General features: G+C 41.1%; 1 protein-coding gene across 1 annotated transcript; it reads left to right on the plus strand.

Annotated features, from left to right (window-relative positions):
- The first annotated feature begins 501 nt into the window (after positions 1 to 501).
- Positions 502 to 18,218, plus strand: LYZL1 (lysozyme like 1). The gene is made up of 5 exons (XM_043562410.1): positions 502 to 623; positions 2,780 to 2,942; positions 3,431 to 3,589; positions 17,080 to 17,158; positions 17,976 to 18,218. Exons 2-5 carry the CDS (start codon positions 2,804 to 2,806, stop codon positions 18,043 to 18,045), a joined length of 447 nt encoding a protein of 148 aa, XP_043418345.1. The 5' UTR covers positions 502 to 623; positions 2,780 to 2,803; the 3' UTR covers positions 18,046 to 18,218.
- Positions 18,219 to 18,878: the final 660 nt, after the last annotated feature.

Raw genomic sequence — 18,878 nt, forward strand, 5'->3', positions numbered from 1 at the left:
CATCTTCATGTTTTCTCTGATGAAATGTCTGTTCAGATCACTTGTCCATTTTTCAGTCGGGTGTTGCTGATCTCGCTAAAAATATTTTATTAACAATAACAAATTATAGCCAGATATTTTGGGCTTTTAATACAACTTTTAAGGACTAATTTCACCTCTATCTCATCCTTTTTCAAATTTTGGTTCTGTCTATGTTTCTAATTTATGGAACATTAGTACAGAAGAACATGAGTGTGGTTTACAATTTGATATATACCTACTGGGGGTACGGGCTCAAATTTCTTTATTGATGGGATTTGTGATAACATTTGGAGACTGTTGCCTGAGAGAGGACCTTGTGCTTGAAAGGGAAGCCCTGGCTGAGTTGAGCAGTGAGGAGGGCTGTTGTGGAGGAAGAAGAGAAAAGAAGAGTAAGGAAGGCCCAGAACGCAGTGATCACCCAAGTCCCAAGAAGTAGGATTCTAGAATCTCTAGGCAATTGGGAACAAGAGTTAGGAACTCTTCTCTTGCTAAGGCTCTAAAGAAAGATTCTTGGTTGAAGACAGATCACTTTTGCCTTGTAAGAATCAGAAATGGCTTCACAGGGTGCAGGAAGCTCATGTAAGCTGCCAGTCACCGACTGAGTAAGTAGAATAATGTTCCTTTCACAGAATCACCTGAGCACGATCGCTGGGGCGGGCGCCAGGAATCTGCCTTTTTGATGAGACCTAAATTATTCCAGTGAAACCACCTATCCCAAAGAACCAGTAAAAGCCACCTCTGGCTTGAAGGGCAGAGAACAGTGTGCTTGGGGCTACCACTTCTGTGAGGTCTTGTTTCATTTTGTTTTGTTGGTGACCAGTAAGATTCTAAGGGGACCCTTTCACGCAGGCGATAGAAACCAACTTAATATGTAAGCTCTGCATCATAAACCTCAGGTATCTCCCTCTCAGCGCCTAGCGCAGAGCTCACTGTTGTACATAAGGGACCATTTCTGGAAGGGATCAGATGAGTATCTTAGACTTTGTGACCTCTACGGTCTCTAACACAACCACTCAACCCTGCGAAAAGCAGCCATACACATTCTATTACCGAATGGGCATAGCTATGTTCCGATAAAACTTTATTTACAAAAGCAGGCCTGGGTTGCTGAGCCTTGCTATTCACCAGTATGTATTCTGTATACACCAGATGACCTTATTGCTTAGTTACTTTAAAGCCCCCATAGTGACTCTTCCTCTGGTCTTTCTGAACACTCAGCCCTGTTTTTAGCATCACCTTTCAATTGGAGAATGTAACTCTAGGAGAGGAAACTAATAGCTTTAGAAATCTCTAGGCAATGGCAGAAAATTATGCTGGATGAAAATATGTATGAATATCAAGTTCAGTATCATAAATTTCACTCCACCCCCATCCCAGCAAGACTGCTGTATTTGGGGAAGACATTGCTTTGAGAGAGGAAGCACTTCTAGAAAACCAGTAGACAACAAGGCATGGAACTCTTGATCCTACTCCCACTTTAAATAATTCAGTGGGGGTCTCTTTATGGCTTCTCTACTCCCACCACCAACACTTCCCTCCTCTTGTGATCCATGGTCATCTGTCCCCTCTTGCTCAACAGTCAATACCAAGACTTTTAAGGGAACCTATGCAGCAGTGATGGAGGGGCTCAGAAAAACATTGGCTTTGCAATATAACACTGATATTTTTGAAACAAGGCTCCCACATTTGGAAATGTATTAAGAGAACGGAAGAAAGATAAGATGCTAAATCTTATTTCATTTCATTTATTTTATTTTTATTTTTTGAGAGACAGAGCATGCATGCAAGTGGGGGAGGGGTAGAGGGAGAGGAGGGGAGAATCTCAAATAGGCTCCATGTTGAGAATCTCAAGCAGGTTCCCCCCAATGTAGGGCTCATTTTCATGACTATGAGATCATGACCTGAGTTGAAATCAAGAGTTGGGTGCTTAACTAATCGACCCCCCCAAGCACCCATAAGTCTTATTTCAATAAAGCCCCGATTAATAAATCTTAAAAGTTGCCCTTGCAGACCCATGTATCTGCCACCTCTGGTTGAAACTGGGGTGTATGTTTCCACATATATAAGGAATGCTTAACTCTTTGTATTCTATTTTGGTCTATTGATAGAGTTAAAATGGGACTCCTGGAAATGGAATGCCCTCTGTGGTTTCTAACTGAGCCTCAACAAAGAAGGGCTCATTTCTTTGCTGGTCTGATCCCAGAAACATAGCATTTACTTGAAAGTGACCATGAAGAAAAGTATTAAGGAAAGAGCCTGTACTCATTCCTTCCTTGTACTGTTTACTCCTGTACTTTGTTTTTTCCCCATGCTGCTCTGAAAGATCGAAAGAAACAGAAATTGGGGGATGTGGGGGGGTGCTGGGCAAAATGGGTGAAGGGGATGGGAGACACAGGCTTCCATTTAGGGATGAATAAGTCACAGGAATAAAAGACACAGCATAGGGAATATAGTCAATGATATTGCCAGAACGTTGTATGGTGACACTTGTGATGAGCATAATGTAATGTATAAACTTGTCAAATTACCATGTTGTACAGCCGAAACTAACGTAACACTGTATGTCAATTATACTCAAAATTTTTTTTAATTTAATAATTAAAATAAAATAAAGTAAAATAAAAATAAAAGTACCAGGAAAATTCTAGGCAGAACCATCCACAACTGTGGCAGATTTGAAGATCTCAATGGCAACAGACTTATCTCAGGACTCAGGACAGAGCAAGATTTTTTTGACGTGGTCTCCTCTCTTTGACAGGTTCTGCCTACAACAGACCTGGGGATGAAGGCTGCCAGCATCTTGGCCCTGATTGGCTGCCTGGTCACCGTCACTGAGTCCAAAGTCTACACTCGCTGTAAACTGGCAAAAATATTTTCAAGGGCTGGCCTGGACAATTACCAGGGCTTTAGCCTTGGAAACTGTGAGATTTCTTCCTTCCTGTTCTTTTTCTACTTTTGATCTCCCCCCCCCCCCCAATGCCCGAGATATCAAAGTCTCCCCACACCTCCAGCCTTGGCTTGTGCCCAGCTCTTCCACGGTCTGCCCCACCAGGGACACCTTTTGGCTGTCCACATGTTCTTCTCAACCGCTGCTCTCTGGCTCCTGTCCTCCTCCCTGCCCCCTCCTGTCCTCACCCTTGGAGTCCATCAGTCAGGGAAAGAGAATACAACACCACCCTTGCTGGTGCAGTAGGGGGAGGACCTGAGTTCCCATCTAGTCCAGGTGTAGCCATTGACAAGGTATGTGGCTTAGGGTGTGCTCCGTGGGTATACTACCTGCCCTGTCCTTCCTCAAGCTAGGTTGGGACCACAGCATTATTATAACATGTATAAAGAACTCTCCTTTAAGAGCAGGGTTGGAGGGGGAAAACATACATTTACTGGCGTTTCTGGCTTTTTCCTCCTCTAGGGATCTGCATGGCATACTATGAGAGCCACTACAATACGACGGCGCAGACCCAGCTGGAGGATGGAAGCACTGATTATGGCATTTTCCAGATAAACAGCTTCACGTGGTGCAGACATGCTAAGCTACAGGAGAAGAACCACTGTCATGTCGCCTGCTCAGGTACGGTTTTGCTTTTCCAAAAATAACGTCCTGGGGGATAAAGGCAGGAAAGCTGATCTTGGAACATCCACCCATTTTCTGTTTTAGCAGAGATTTCGAGTTCAGATGTGCAAGTAGATCTATACCATGCCAACAAATTATGGAACGGCCCCCCTGGGTGACACTCAGAGTTCTGTGGCCTGCTTGCCCAACGAGGACTTATTCCCTCTAGGATGGTTTTCATGAAGCCACCATAACAACAGAGGGGTGGACAGGTGACCTTATTATCCTTCCACGCATATGGACATGAAATATCTTCAACAGGAAGGAGAGAGTTGTTTGCCAACTGCTTTCCATAAGCAATTTGCTCGAAGTATGCATTTATGCTTATTTGTACAGAATGAGACCACTAAATACACTTTAAATTTCTTAAACAGTGGAAATTAAGCTAGAATTCACTCCGAGGGTGCTACTTCAATCATTTAAAACATATACATGTGCACCGAGTTGAGGCTGGCAGAAAGCATCAGACTTTAGGACATATCATATACTTTATGACGTTAAATGACTATAACCAGGTGTTGGCTGAGTATGGTGGACTGCAGAGGACAAAGACGTTATGGATAAAGTCATGGAAAGTTTTGTAGACACAATGATATTTGATCTAAGACTTGGAAGATAAGTAAGATAAGTAAGATTTGGACATTCAGAGATGAATCATTTCAGGTTAAGGGAACAATGAAAGCTAAAAAGTGCATGTGGGGAGGTTCGGTGCACGCACAGAGAGCAGTGAGACATTTGTATTATCTAGAACAAAGGGAACATAAAGACAAATAACAGGACATGGGGTTGGAAAGGTTGATTACCACCTGGCTGTGAAGGGCCTTGGAGGCGAGGCTGAGACATGTGTACTGATCTCTGCCTGCAATCGGAAATCAACAGAGGCCAGTTGCCTGAGCACTGCTCCAGAAGGATTAATCTGCAAACAGGGTGTGAGATAGGTTGAAGAAGAGACCGTTTAAGCGCCACTGCAAGTGTGGAGGGGAGAGAAAGATCTGAATGATGGTCATGGCTGGGAGTCATGGAGACTAACATGCAAGAGATACTCAACCAATCATCTCCACTCTACAACGCGAGGGCAGGGGTTCATCTGTTTTGTTCACTGAGGTATCCTCATTGCCCAGAGTGGTACCTGGCCATAGTTTCAGGGTTCAAGAGATATTCGTTAAATAAATGAATGGAAGGAATGAGAAGCAAGGGTGAAGACACGGAGTTATAAGATATTCTGTGGCGAACTCCTTAGAAGCAAAAAATAAACTTAATTTCCTTTTGACACTACTATGTAATCAGTACATATGTCTGAATGTATGAAAGATTGAACAATGTGTTAATTTTCTGGTAAATTGTCCCTACACCTACATTAAAACAGAATGCTCACTAACTCCTGAGGCAGAGCACACAATTGTCGATCAACTCTTAATTTAGAACATTCTTTTGATTAGCCAAAATCTACCTCCTTAAAGCTTTCTTCCATTAATTCTAGTTTTTCTTCTGGATTTATTCAAAATGAATTTGTTCAGCCTTATACATAGAAACTGATTTAAATGCTTGAAAATGACTAGTCGATATTTCTTGTCTTTAATTCCTTACCTTCTGGACTAAAACATTCAGTATCTTCACCTTCCTACAGGTGTGAATTTTAAACCCCTCCCCATCCACAGTCCATTTCATTAGCATCCCCAAGAACTTGCCAATGGAGTGAGTCTTCCAGTTAAACCCAGCAACTAGACATGTACGTTTTTAAAAATTTATTTCTTTAAATTCAAGTTAGTTAGCATACCATGCAGCATTGGTTTCGGGAGTAGAACCCACGGACATGCACATTTTTAGAAGTTGAAAAGCAGGAGGACAAAGTCTGGCTAATTTAGTAATTAGAGAAATTTGAGTCCTAAACTGACAGTGGGAAAAGCCAAGAAGCAACCACAGAATCCTAAAAGGGCTCAGAAATCAGCAGGATCAGCTAATTCCGGAAACTCGAGTGAAGGTAGGTAGAAAATAGGAGGATCGATTGGAAGTCCAATTAAGGAGCAGCTAGACCATCAGATTCCCTTCCTGACTCTATTTAGCTACTGACTGCTCCTCCCCAATCCTGGCAGAATACTGGAGCTTTCCCTTCTGGAGAGAGCAAGTAAAAAGTCCCTCAGCTGAGGGAGCTCAACACCCTGTGAATGGGAGAGCTCCATACTGAAGACATGGGAGATTGAATTGAACTTTCCATAGTCCCAGTCACTTTCCTCCAGTTAGATCTCAGAATGATGGAAGCCAGAAGAGAAGATTCTGTTCTGGGGGATTCAGACAGATGAAAAGGAAATAACTGAAGATTCTGAGTGGGACCTCTCCATGAACAAAACTAGCCAGAATTCCCTATAGTGAGATACATAGTTGAAAATCTCAGTGTCTGTGTACAGAATTCCTAATCAGCTTTTTAGTCTCTCTTTCTTAAATAAGTGCAGATAACCGAAGATCACCAGACATCATTGAAGCGTCATTGACGTGAAAGAATGAGACAAAGTAAAACAAAACAAAAACAAAACGGAAAAAAAACCAAAATCAGATAAAAGTAACTTGTTGAAAGCAGAGATGATACAGAGACGTGAAAATTTCAAATGAAAAAGGAAACTATCATTAATATTTTCATATACATAAACATGTCAGTCATATCAATGAAACAAGAAAAGGATGCTTTCTTTTATAAAAACAGAAGAAACATTTAGAGAACAAGAGCCCCTGGAAATTTAAAATATGATCGCAGACACGAAAACCTCCATAGATAAGTTGGAAGATAAGATTTAAGGAACTCTCTCTAAAAGCAGAATGAAGAAGAAAGAGACAGATGGAAAATAGGGGAAGTAAGGATAAGAAAAATAAATGGATCTGAGTAATACAAGTTTCAGCAGGATAAGAAGGGAAACAGTAGATAGAGTGACATCTTTCAAAAATATTTCCAGGACATGGGGCGCCTGGGTGGCGCAGTAGGTTAAGCGTCCGACTTCAGCCAGGTCACGATCTCGCGGTCCGTGAGTTCGAGCCCCGCGTCAGGCTCTGGGCTGATGGCTCAGAGCCTGGAGCCTGTTTCCGATTCTGTGTCTCCCTCTCTCTCTGCCCTTCCCCCATTCATGCTCTGTCTCTCTCTGTCCCAAAAATAAAATAATAAACATTGAAAAAAAATTAAAAAAAAAAATATTTCCAGGACAGAAAGGCACGCATCTCCAATTTATAAGGTTCATCACGGGACGAGTACAGTCAATTAACATAGATTCATATTAAGGCACAGCCTCATGAAATTTCAGAAAACCGGAGAGTATTAGAATACACTATCGTCTTCAAAGAGAGAGAGAAACATGTTCCCTACAGAAGATCAAGCATCAGACTGGCATCAGACTTCTCAATATCAACACTGGGAAGCTAGACGAAAATAGAGTCCTGTCTTTAAAATCTTAAAGAAAAGCTATTTCCAATCTAAATTTCCACCCTAGCCGAATCCTCAATACATTATGAGTATAGAATGAATAGATTTTGAGACAAACAAGTTGTCTTTCCTACAGAAAGAATCCCGACTTGGTAAAACATAACCAATTCAAACTAAGTAATTCAGGAATTTTTAAAAGGGAGCTACTTACAAAAGTGCAGTCAGATTGCAGGGAAACCCCAGGAGTATTGAAGTAAGGGATTTGAAACAGCAAACCATTACTAACTCCTGGCCCAAGGGGAAATGGAGAGAGAGCGGTGACCCACACCCAGGTACAGGGTCCGTATGGCGAAGGCTACCTTGTAGGAGCTGTGACCTTCCATCGATGGACACAGTTTGTTCTCGGTGACTGGACAGAAAAAAAACCTGAGGAAACGTATACATCCCAACTTCACTGTCCTTTTCCCTTGCAGTCTCCTGCTGGTGTTCACCGTTCAACTCTGAAGTCAGAGGAGGGGGCGGGCGGAGGGGGGGTGTCTACTGATGTCATCCATGTAGATCAGTCTCTTAGTGCACAGAAAAAGGTGTTCCACCAAAAGGACAAGGTAAACCAAGAAATAGGAAGACACAGATCCACAAAACAAGACATTTCAATAAAGGAGAGAGCCAAAGGGAAGGCCCAAGATGATTATAAGGGATGATCCCAGGATGAATTTTTACACTTGATTTCTAAAATGATTCTACTGCAGTAGTCTATATGGTTTCAAACCTTCAAAATGATTTGAACCTTATTTGTGACATAGATCTATGGTCACCATACAGCATATAATTAGGGCAAATGTGCATTTGAAAAACTTATGTGTATTCTACAGTTGCTAGGAGGATATTCTATACTATATATATGTGTGTGTGTGTATATATGTATATATACATAATAAGCATCTATACTAGATGTATATTTTATAATTATCTATAAGTGTATTATATACTTATCTTCTTACTTATGCTATCAAGCAATGATAAAGATGTATTGAAATCTCCAACTATAAAATTACAATTTACATATTTCTTCTTTCAGATTTGCCCATTTTTGAAGCTCTGTTATTAGATACATACATATTGAGGACTGTTAAATCTTCCTAATTAGTTGACCCTTTTATCATTAGTGCCAATGCTCCTCCTTAACCCTGATAATATTTCTTATCCCCAAATCTACTTTACCTGATAGTACTATAGTGATTCAGGTTTCTTTGCACAATATATTTCTTTCCATTCTGTTACTTAAAAAAATTTTTTTAATGTTTATTTAATTTTGAGAAAGAGAGAGAGACAGAGCACAAGCAGGAGAGGGCAGAGAGAGAGGGAGACACAGAATCCGAAGCAGGCTCCAGGCTCTGAGCTGTCAGCACAGAGCCCGATGCGGGGCTTGAACTCACAAACAGAGAGATCATGACCTGAGCTGAAAGTCAGACATTCAACCAACTGAGCCACCGAGGCTCCCCACCATTTTTTTACTTTTCACTTATCTACATCTTTATATTTACTGTGAATTTCTTACAGACCGCACATAGTTAGGTGTTGCTTTTATATCCGGTCCAACAGTTTCTGCTTTTTGTTAAGAATTTTTAGACCAGGGGGGCGCCTGGGTGTTTCATTCGGTTAAGTGTCCGACTTCGGCTCAGGTCTTGATCTCACAGTTTGTGAGTTCAAGCCCCACATCGGGTTCTGGGCTGTCAGCTCAGAGCCTGGAGCCTGCCTCAGATTCTGTGTCTCCCTCTCTCTCTGCCCTTCCCCCCCTCCTTCTCTCTTTCTGTGAAAAATGAATAAAATATTAAAAAAATTTTAACAACAACAAAAAAAGAATTTTTAGACCAGAGGTGGGCAAACTCTATTCTTTCTTTCTTTCTTTCTTTCTTTCTTTCTTTCTTTCTTTCTTTCTTTCTTTCTTCTTTCAATTTCATTGTGGTTTATTTTTTTAACATTTTAAACATTTAACATTCTAAACATTTAAATCCAAGTTAACATGTAGTATAATAATGATTTCAGGAACAGAATTTAGTGATTCATCACTTACATATGACACCCAGCGCTCATCCCAACAAGTGCCCTCCTTAACACCCATTGCCCATTTAGCCCATCCCCTCACCCAACACCCCACCAGCAACCCTCAGTTTGTTCTCTGTATTTAAGAGTCTCTTATGGTTTGTCTCCCTCTTTGTTTATATCTTATTTTTACTTCCTTTCCCCTATGTTCATCTGTTTTGTTTCTTGAATTCCACCCGTGAGTGAAATCATATGATATTTGTCTTTCTCTGACTGACTGATTTCGCTTGGCATAGCACACCCTAGTTCCATCCACACTGTCGCAAATGGCAGGATTTCATTCTTTTTGATCACCGAGTAGTATTCCCTTCTTTTCCACATCTTCTTTATCCATTCGTCAGTCGATGGACATCTGGGCTCTTTCCACGCTTGGGCTATTGTCGATAGTGCCAGCAAATTGTTTTTTTAAAGGGCCAGATAGTAAATTTTTTAGTGTTGTGTACAGTCTCGGTTGGAACTTTCAACTCTCCGTGTAACGCAAAAGCAGCCATAGAGAAGATGCAAATGAGTAAGCGTGGCTGTGTTCCCATAAAACTTTATTTACAAAAACAGAGCATAGGCCTGTGGGCCAGTTTGCTGGACGTTAGATCATTTATATCCAATGTCATTACTTACACGGTTACTTTAAAATCCACTGTCTTGGGTTTTTTTGTTTGTTTTCTCTTAGTGCCATCTAGTTCGGGTTCATTTTTTTCTGCCTTCTTTTGGATTATTGGATTTTTTTCAGTACTTTCTTTCCTCCATTGGCTTGTTAGCTGCACTTCTGTTTTATTTACAGTGGTTACTCTAAGGTTTACAACATGCATCATCTTCTCACATTCTACCTTCAAATAACATTATACTCATGTATAATACACGAGTCTTATAACTATATACTTATTTCCCCATCCCATCCTTTATGCTGTGTTGCCCTGCACCTTACTTCAACGTGTTATATACACCTCATGCATTTTCGCCTGAAGCAATGATCTTTTAAGTAACTTTTTTAACTGAGGAAAAGGGTCTCTTTATATTTGCCACACATTTACCATCTCCAACTCTCCTCACTCCTTTAGTGGAATTCACTTGGGTAGGCAGTTAAGCGATATCATTTTCTTCCAGCCTAAAGAATATCCTTCAGTATTTTTTTTTTTGGAGTGGAGGTCTACTAAAAAGCATTTTCTCAGCTTTTATCTGCCTGAAAATGTCTATATTTCATTTTTTTTTTCTTTGAGGGCTATTTGCTCTCCATATAAAATTCTAAGCTGGAGGCTGTTTTTCTCTAAATGTGTTAAAGATACCCTTTCGTCTTCTGGCTCATGTTGTTTTTTTTGAGAAACTGGTGATCTTCTGATTTGCATCCCCAGGGTGTAATGTCTCTTTTTTTTCTCTACCTGCATTTAAGGTTTCTTTATAATGTCCAATTTTCAGCAATGTGATCACGAAGTCTGTTTTCTTATGTTTCTCTTACTTGATATTCATTAACATTTTGGATCCCTGGGTTTATAATTTTCATCTTTTCTCCTTTGAAAATTCTAATGACACATGCGTTAGATCACTTGATATTGTCCCATAGGTCACCGACGCTCTTCCTTTTTTTCTGTCTTTTCCCCTTCCTGTGTTTTATTTTCAATAGTTTCCATTGCTCTATCTTCACATTCTCTGGTCTTTTTTCTGAAGTGCCTAATCTATTAAATTCATTCATTGAATTTTTCATTTCTGATATTGTGTATTTTCAGTGCTGGGTGATCGGTTTATGTATTTCATTTCCCTCATTTTATTCATGTTTTTGTTTAAGTCCTTGATATCAATAAGCATATTTATAAATTATTTTACATTTCTTGCCTGGTAATTCAATAAACTGTGCCATTTCTGGGTCTTAACTGCTCTTTCCCATGGTTATGGGTCACATTCTTATACCTCTTTGCACATATAATAACATTTTGTTGGATACTAAACATAGTATGTATTACATTTTTAAGTGTCTCAATTATGTTGTCAAGGTCCTTTAAGGACTATTGGATTTCATCTTGGCAAGTCATTAATTCTGATCGGCTTGACCCTGTTAATACTTGCTTTTAAATTGTGGTAGGGAAGTTCGCTAGTAGTATTTATGGTAAGGCTAATTTAACCCAACTACGAAGGCATAGCTTTTCTAGTGTCTTTTGAATGTCCAGGGGTTCACCAAGCTCTCTTCCCTCTGACTACTCAGAAAACAAATGTCTCCCAGCCCTGTGTGAGCTCTGTAATTGTACAGGTCCCTGGTAATCATTTTCTAACTAGCTTCATGGAGTTTTACCCCTTGCGAACCCAGTTAAGCTTTCGGTCAAAAACTCAGTGGAATCCCTATGCAGATTTCTCGTGTTCTCCTTCTGGGTGGCCCCTGCCTCTCAGATTCTCTTCTCCACAAATTCCACTTGCCTTGGCCTCTTATCTCTGTCTCCTCCACTTAAACTGCCATCTCCTGCCTGGGTTTTACCTTTCTTGCTTGAACAGTGCCTCTGGGCAGAAACTCACGGCAATCATAAGACTCTCCTCATTTGGTTTCTATCTTTCAAGGGTCACAATCCTGCATTGCTTGCCGTCTAATGTCTGAAAATAATGTTTTCATGTATTTGTCTAGTTTTCTAGCTGTTTACAGTGGGAGAGAAAATCTGTGACTCCGTCACGACCTGGCTTCACTTTACTTGCAGTTGACTAATTTAATATTGTTCAATTTAGTTTGAAATAAGGAAGTCTGGGGCAAACATATATCTGCAAGGCAATCTTGAATTCTAGGAAATGAAAATGTTGGACTGTTCATGGTGAGAGGTGAAGGAACTCTCATATCTGCTTTCTCATCATAAAGAGCATGGGATTTTCAGAGACAGCTTTAAAATAGAAAACAGGATGTTGGTTTTATATCCTAATCAGCCCTTAGTAACTGGCTTCCCTCATCCTCAGGCCAGAGAAGCTTTAATTATGGACGATATTATTCTGTCCCATGTATTACAGAAGTAGGGACATTTGTCATGGGAACTGGGAAACAAGTTAGCATTGGGGTATCTTTACAAGAAACATTACATTTCATAAATGTATGGTTCATATGTACCTCCTGCCCATCTTCCAAAGCTATACCATCTCCTCACACCCATACCAAATTGTGTTTCCAGAATTCCTGCCTACCTTCCCCAAACTATTTAGACAGAATATTTGTATATATACGTATGTATAAATATAAACATATATATGTGTATGCACACACATGATAATAAAATATCAATCTTTATTTTCGTCTAATAGCACAGACCTCTTTAAAACGAGAGATGTTTAAGGGGGAGAAAGGGTGATTTTTGTCTCTTGTATCTAGTCTCATCTACCTATATTTAAAAAATTTTTTTTCAATGTTTATTTATTTTTGGGACAGAGAGAGACAGAGCATGAATGGGGGAGGGGCAGAGAGAGAGGGAGACACAGAATCGGAAACAGGCTCCAGGCGCCGAGCCATCAGCCCAGAGCCTGACGCGGGGCTCGAACTCACGGACCGCGAGATCGTGACCTGGCTGAAGTCGGACGCTTAACCGACTGCACCACCCAGGCGCCCCTCATCTACCTATATTAATCTCTATTTCTCATCAGCCTGATATCTGAGTTGGCCTTTGTCACTTCAGAGAGGGGAAGGAGATTTAAATTGTAGGCATGGTAGCGATATTTTAGTTGGAAGGCAGAAGGATGCTGGCGAGAGACAGACAGACTTTATAGCAGAACCAACTTACCTGAAAATAAGTTATTCTTTTTTGTAGATTGTTGCCATTTTCTGTTGTTGGATGTGGGAGAATAAACTATTCAGCTGAATAATGCTTTGCTGTTCAACAGAACCCTTTGACTGGACAGACTTGTCTATTTAAAGTAAATTGAGCAGAAGCAATTCTTGGCATGGATCCTTGTAAACACTTGCGCTCTTGACTCATTTCTGCCCCTCTGCTGCCCCTCTGTGGTGGTTTCCTTGTGTCTTCGCATCTCAGCACATCAAGTTCGTGTTTCCCAGCCCCCGTCTTCCTCAACAAATTTTCCTGAGCAAATTCAAAGTCACGTCCAACTAGCACTTTGAAAACATCTCACTTAGGCGACATAAAGCTATCGCAAAATGGGAGACTGACAAACTTTACAAGGTCTCCACCACATGGTTCTGCAGCAGCTAATCTCCAGCCAGTGACCGGAGCTACCAATGGCTGTCAATGACTACACAGCATCTCCAGCCAAGCAAACTGCCTTACCCCAAACACAAGCCTTCCACTTTGTGTTCCAGTCCTGTCTTCCCGCGTGTTCCAGTCCTGGCATAATAGAATACTCCCTACCTCTTGCCCACTATGTATAATTTATGTCCTTCCCACCCCTTGAGGCCCCACTGAACCCACTTCTCTTAGGAAACAGTCTCCAACCACTTCCTAATACAAACCCCACAATATCTAAGCACATATCAAGAATTTATACACACAGGGGCATCTGGGTGGCTCAGTCATTTAAGCATCCGACTCTTGATTTTGGCTCAGGTCATGATCTCTAGGTTCATGGGATAGAGTTCTGAGTTGGTCTCTGTGCTGATAGCATGGACCCTGCCTGGGATTCTCCCTCTCTCTCTCTCTCTCTCTCTCTGCTCTTCCCCAACTCATGCATGCATACACACATACACACATGCTCTCTTTTTCTCTCTTTCAATAAATAAACATTAAAAAAATAATTACGCACACAAAATAAAGTGTTTCTATGTAATTGGAATGTGTATCAGATACCAAGAATTTAAGTTTGGATAATCTCCTAATAAATAATTACTTGAAAAATTAATAAAGTATTTATATTTTTATTATCAACTTCATTAGCATATAGTCTTATAAGCAGAAATCTTTGCTTAAGTGGCCATGTTGGAAGGAAGCAGTGGAGACAACAGAATTTAAGCCCTAGGTTTGAATGCAGACTCACTTACTGGGTGTAGACCTCAGTTTAATGGACTAATAATGGTACTCATCCACATGGTTGTTCCAAGTCCTAACAGAGATAATACATGAAGGGACTTAACATGAGCCTGACCAGAGTATTTTTTCTATAAAGGCAGCTGTTAGTAACAGTAATTGCTATTCTAACTATTCATCTCTCTAGAAACAAGGTGCATATAAGCTAACAAAGCTTTATTTTTCACTGTGTATCAAAGGATGAATTTGAATATATTGTCCCAATTGGTCATCACTTATAGCTCATATTTTTCATTAATTTTCTCTTGTTTAGCAGAATTTTGTTTTAAATTTAAAAACCACCACATTTGGATGAATTTGCTTAAAAGCAATCTATTACTACCCGTATCTTCTGGTTTAGCTTATCTGAGAAAGCAACTTAATTAGCAACTAAGTTGGCATACTCAAGAAAAACACCATTTTCAACTGAGTTTACAAAATAATTTTGTGTTTTAGCGATCCATTTGACCGCAATATGATTCTTTTTTGTTATATTTTTCTGAAAATAAAAAGAATGCATTTCTACCGTAAAAAAATTAGAAACATGCAGGGAAGATTTAAAGCATTGGTGATGCCACAATTTGGAGCTAAACCTTCAAATACTGGTGGCTATGACTATCTTTTTATTTTCTCTCTAAACCGGTTCTGTCCAATCGTACCTTCTGTGACGACGGAAATGTTTTCTGGGCTATCCAATATGAGAACGACTAGTCACAATAAAGACGTTATAAAGCATCTGAAATGTAGTGAGAGCACCTGACGAACTGAAGTTCTGATTGTATAAATTCATTTAGATTTAAATAGGCCCATATAGCTAATGTCTACCAAACTGAATGGTGTAGCTCTAGGTGGATCTTTTTACAATCCTGAGAACTTCATATTGGGAGCATTTCCCACTATTATGAAACCACGTCAACCCGTGATTTTAAATGGTACCTTATTCCATTCTGTGGAGGTATTATTATTAATGTGAACATCCCTAATTATGAGGCAATTAGATCTCTTACGCTTGAAAATCAATTTCCTCTTACACATTAAGCTGCAATAAACTACTCTGTAAATAAATCTTTGTCTCGGGTCGTAATGAATTCCTTAAGATAGGCCCAGAAAGAGAAATTGCTAGCTGAAAGGATAAAAACCACTTTAAGGCTCTTGACACATGCTGTTCAATTGCTTTCCTGAAAAGCTGAACCCCTTATATTCTCACCAGGAAGTACGGAAGAGTGCCTATTTCATCGCACCCTTGTCAACACGGAGTATTACCCCATTCTTTCAAGATCTTTGCTTAATTGATAAATAAAAACGCCATCAAATGGCTCCGGCTTTTATGTCTTGGATCAGTGGTTGTGATGGGCAGGGAGATGGACAGGCCAGATTCCCCTTGAAGGGAAGACGTCTGGCTTCTGCGACATCTGCGCATTTGTAGACGTCTACCCGGTACCTCCTTTAGGGTCTGTCTTAACCTCAGAGGACTGTCTAATCTCACACTGTGCCCCTCTGAAGCAGTCCACACCCAGGGACTGAGTGAGGCAGAGGCCTAAGGACGTAGACATTTGGGGCACCTGGGTGGCTCAGTTGGCTCAGGTCGTGATCTCATGGTTCACGGGATGGACCCCTGTGTTCAGTAAGGAACGCTAAGAGCGAGGAGCGCTCTTGGGATCCTCTCTCTCCTCTCTCTGCCCTTCCCCGTGCATGCATGCACATGTACACTCGCTGTCTCTCAAAATAAGTAAATAAACGTTTAAAAAAAAAGACTTAGCTATTTGGGCACAACTTGGCCAACTTCGGTGAGCCTGCATCACAACTGAATATCTCCATCGGCCCAGTCCTGCTTCTGCCCTCTTCCTTCCACAGATGTGGATCTCTGATACGTGTTGGCATCCCAAACCCATCTTTGCATTTGCTTCTGAAGAACCTGCCATTCAACAGAAGTGATGCTAGACTTTATACTTTTTGCCTTTTTCTGTCATGTTTGCATTGAGGATTTTGAGCCCACTTCTGGACAAGCAGGAGAGAATGCAGATACCAATGATTTCATTTGCAATCAAATGATTCCTTATGTCTGAAAGCCATAGAAAAATAATAAAGACTAATGTATTTGACATAAAAAATTTGCCTATGATAAACACCTTGGGTAGAACTTGCTTTTAATGCACAAACTACAAAGTTAAATGGACAAGGTTCATATTTACCTATAAGGAGATCACATGTGTCAAAGTAACCCAAGTAGAGAAAACCTTGTACTTACTGTGCCTCTTACTTGTGTGTTTCTTCAGGACACAGAAAACATTCTCCTACTGTGTCTTTTTAAAAAAAAAAATATTTTAGGGGCGCCTGGGTGGCTTAGTCGGTTAGGCGGCCGACTTAGGCTCAGGTCATGATTTCGCGGTCCGTGAGTTCGAGCCCTGCGTCGGGCTCTGTGCTGACAGCTCAGAGCCTGGAGCCTGTTTCAGATTCTGTGTCTCCCTCTCTCTGACCCTCCCCCGGTCATGCTCTGTCTCTCTCTGTCTCAAAAATAAATAAACGTTAAAAAAATTAAAAAAAAATTATTTTAGAGAGAGAGCATGTGCATGAGGGAAAGGGAGGGACAGAGAGAGAGAGAGAGAGAGAGAGAGAGAGATTGTCTTAAGCATCTGAGCATGGAGCTCGATGCCCAATGTGGGGTTCATTCCCATGACCCTGGAATGGTAACCTGAGCTGAAATCAAAAGTCAGATGCTCAAAGTCCCAGGCGCCACCTACTGTGTCTTCTCTAAACACATTTCCAAAAACCCTTCAGGACTAAAACTTCAAAAAGTCAAGATATTCTACTCTAGAAATTTAAAAAAAAAAAATTCTTTGGTTTGTGAAGAAGCTCAACAAAAATAAGAATGCATCTCTGAGTTCTTCCTACCCTCCCGTTCCAAAAAATAGTGACTGGGGGCTCCCCTCAAATAACAGTCTCAGCTAATACTGTACTTCTCTCTTTTACAGCCTTGATCACTGACGACCTCACAGATGCAATTATCTGTGCCAAGAAAATTGCTAAAGAGACAGAAGGGATGAACTATTGGTAAGAGTCTCCTTGGGAGACTTGGACCGGCCAGGGCAAAAAAAACCGACCGTGTGTCCATTCATCACAGCTGCAGCGGGCACTGACAAACTCCCCTTTGCAGAATGGTCCAATGATTTTAATGGGACCTTGTCTATACCCTCCCCCATGAGTGTGTGGGTGTACCATGAACACCGTGAAAGGGGTTTCTACGGGGAGGAGAGATGTTATGAGTCGTGGCGATGTGTGATTGTCTTTCACATTAAGATGGTCCAAACAGTGGAATGATAGGTATTTTCGAATGTGAATTGCTGGTGAAGGCAATACACCAGAGGGAAAAAGCTTGAGCTTGTTCAACTTTTGGATATAGTTTTGGAGAGCTAGAGCAACATTTTGTGGGGAGAGAGAACAGGAAGCAGCGAGAGAAGAATAACCACGTCAGCCATACCCTACATTAGCTGGAAACAGCCCTAGGATTGTGCAGAGACATGGTTTCTGGTGCTCACTGTCAATTTCTGAGGCTGGGTGTCTTATGAACATTGCCAACCAGGTCACCCACCTGGGGAACCTGAATTTTCAGAGGTGGAGGTGTTTAACTAAATGACCCATCCTTATGCAAGTTGTTTACCTGTTGCTGAGGCTAATAAGGACTAGGAGAAAATCAAGGAGAGAGAAGTCTTAACAAGGCACAGGGACAGAGTCCTTGGGTCTCAGAAATGAATAAAACTAAATCTCGGGTGCTGCTGGTTGTTTTGGTTAATTACCTATGGTTTTGGACCTAAGAATATTTGGACTGTCATGCTTCTTTCTGTTCTTCCTGCTTCCCTGTCCTCCTCAGGCAAGGCTGGAAGAAACACTGTGAGGGCAAGGACCTGTCTGAATGGAAAAAGGGATGTGAGGTCTCCTGAACCGGCATCGGACCCAGGAGGCTCTGCAACAGGTCCCTAGGATTTGTAATATGTCAAAATGCTGGTATCACCTTGTCCCCCTTCCTCTTGATGTTCCTTCTCAAAGCTGGAGAGGGAAAACTAAGTTATCATTTTAAGGAAATAAATATTTCCACTTAAGTATCTTTACCTCACCCAGACTCCGTCTCAGTGATGTCATAAAAGCACCCTGGTTAAGATTTGGAAAGTCACCTGCAAAATGTTCTGGCTCCAGGAGGAATGAAATTCTGCCATCATTATAAGGATTACTGGTTCCTGTGGCCCTGAAACAGCTTCTCATTTACAAAGAATACTCCCAAGTCACGGAGAACACTAGTTGAATGACCATAGTTCGCTGACTTCTGTCCTGAAACACTAGGTCACTCTTCTGGTCAGCAGACACACAGTCCTTCCTCAGCTTACCACTGCCAGAGAGAATGTTCTCTGCCCTCTAGGCAATCCTGACGGACACTCCAATGGAAATAAAGTGGTGAAGTGCAGCTCTCATCTCCAACGTTAGGAGAGTTCCCCATGTTGTTCCAACACCTATTCAAATGAAATCTATCAAATTCAAAACTACACTAACATCTCATGGTAAAATTGCTTCCAGCCTTAGACCTTTAGATTTTAGTACTTTGGTCAAGGAACTGGTGATGATCTGAAGGACGCTTCATTACATGTAACCCAGAGCTGAGGAGCTCAGACCCTCAAGAGCTATTCCCAGAAAGCCCTCTGCTCCAGGCAAGGATGGCCCACATGGCAGGCAAGCTTTGGTCTGCCGAGTTTTTTCTTGTCTGTTCTCTGTCCTGCCGGGG

This window comes from Prionailurus bengalensis, chromosome B4 (assembly GCF_016509475.1).
Source record: "Prionailurus bengalensis isolate Pbe53 chromosome B4, Fcat_Pben_1.1_paternal_pri, whole genome shotgun sequence".
NCBI lineage: Eukaryota > Metazoa > Chordata > Mammalia > Carnivora > Felidae > Prionailurus > Prionailurus bengalensis.

What these genes read in the sequence shown, in the direction of transcription:
- LYZL1 (XM_043562410.1), top strand. Translation starts at nt 2,804, where the DNA reads ATGAAGGCTGCCAGCATCTTGGCCCTGATTGGCTGCCTGGTCACCGTC. An exon ending in GGGCTTTAGCCTTGGAAACT is followed by an intron (nt 2,943 to 3,430) that starts GTGAGATTTCTT and finishes TTCCTCCTCTAG; the next exon opens with GGATCTGCATGGCATACTAT. An exon ending in CTGTCATGTCGCCTGCTCAG is followed by an intron (nt 3,590 to 17,079) that starts GTACGGTTTTGC and finishes TCTCTTTTACAG; the next exon opens with CCTTGATCACTGACGACCTC.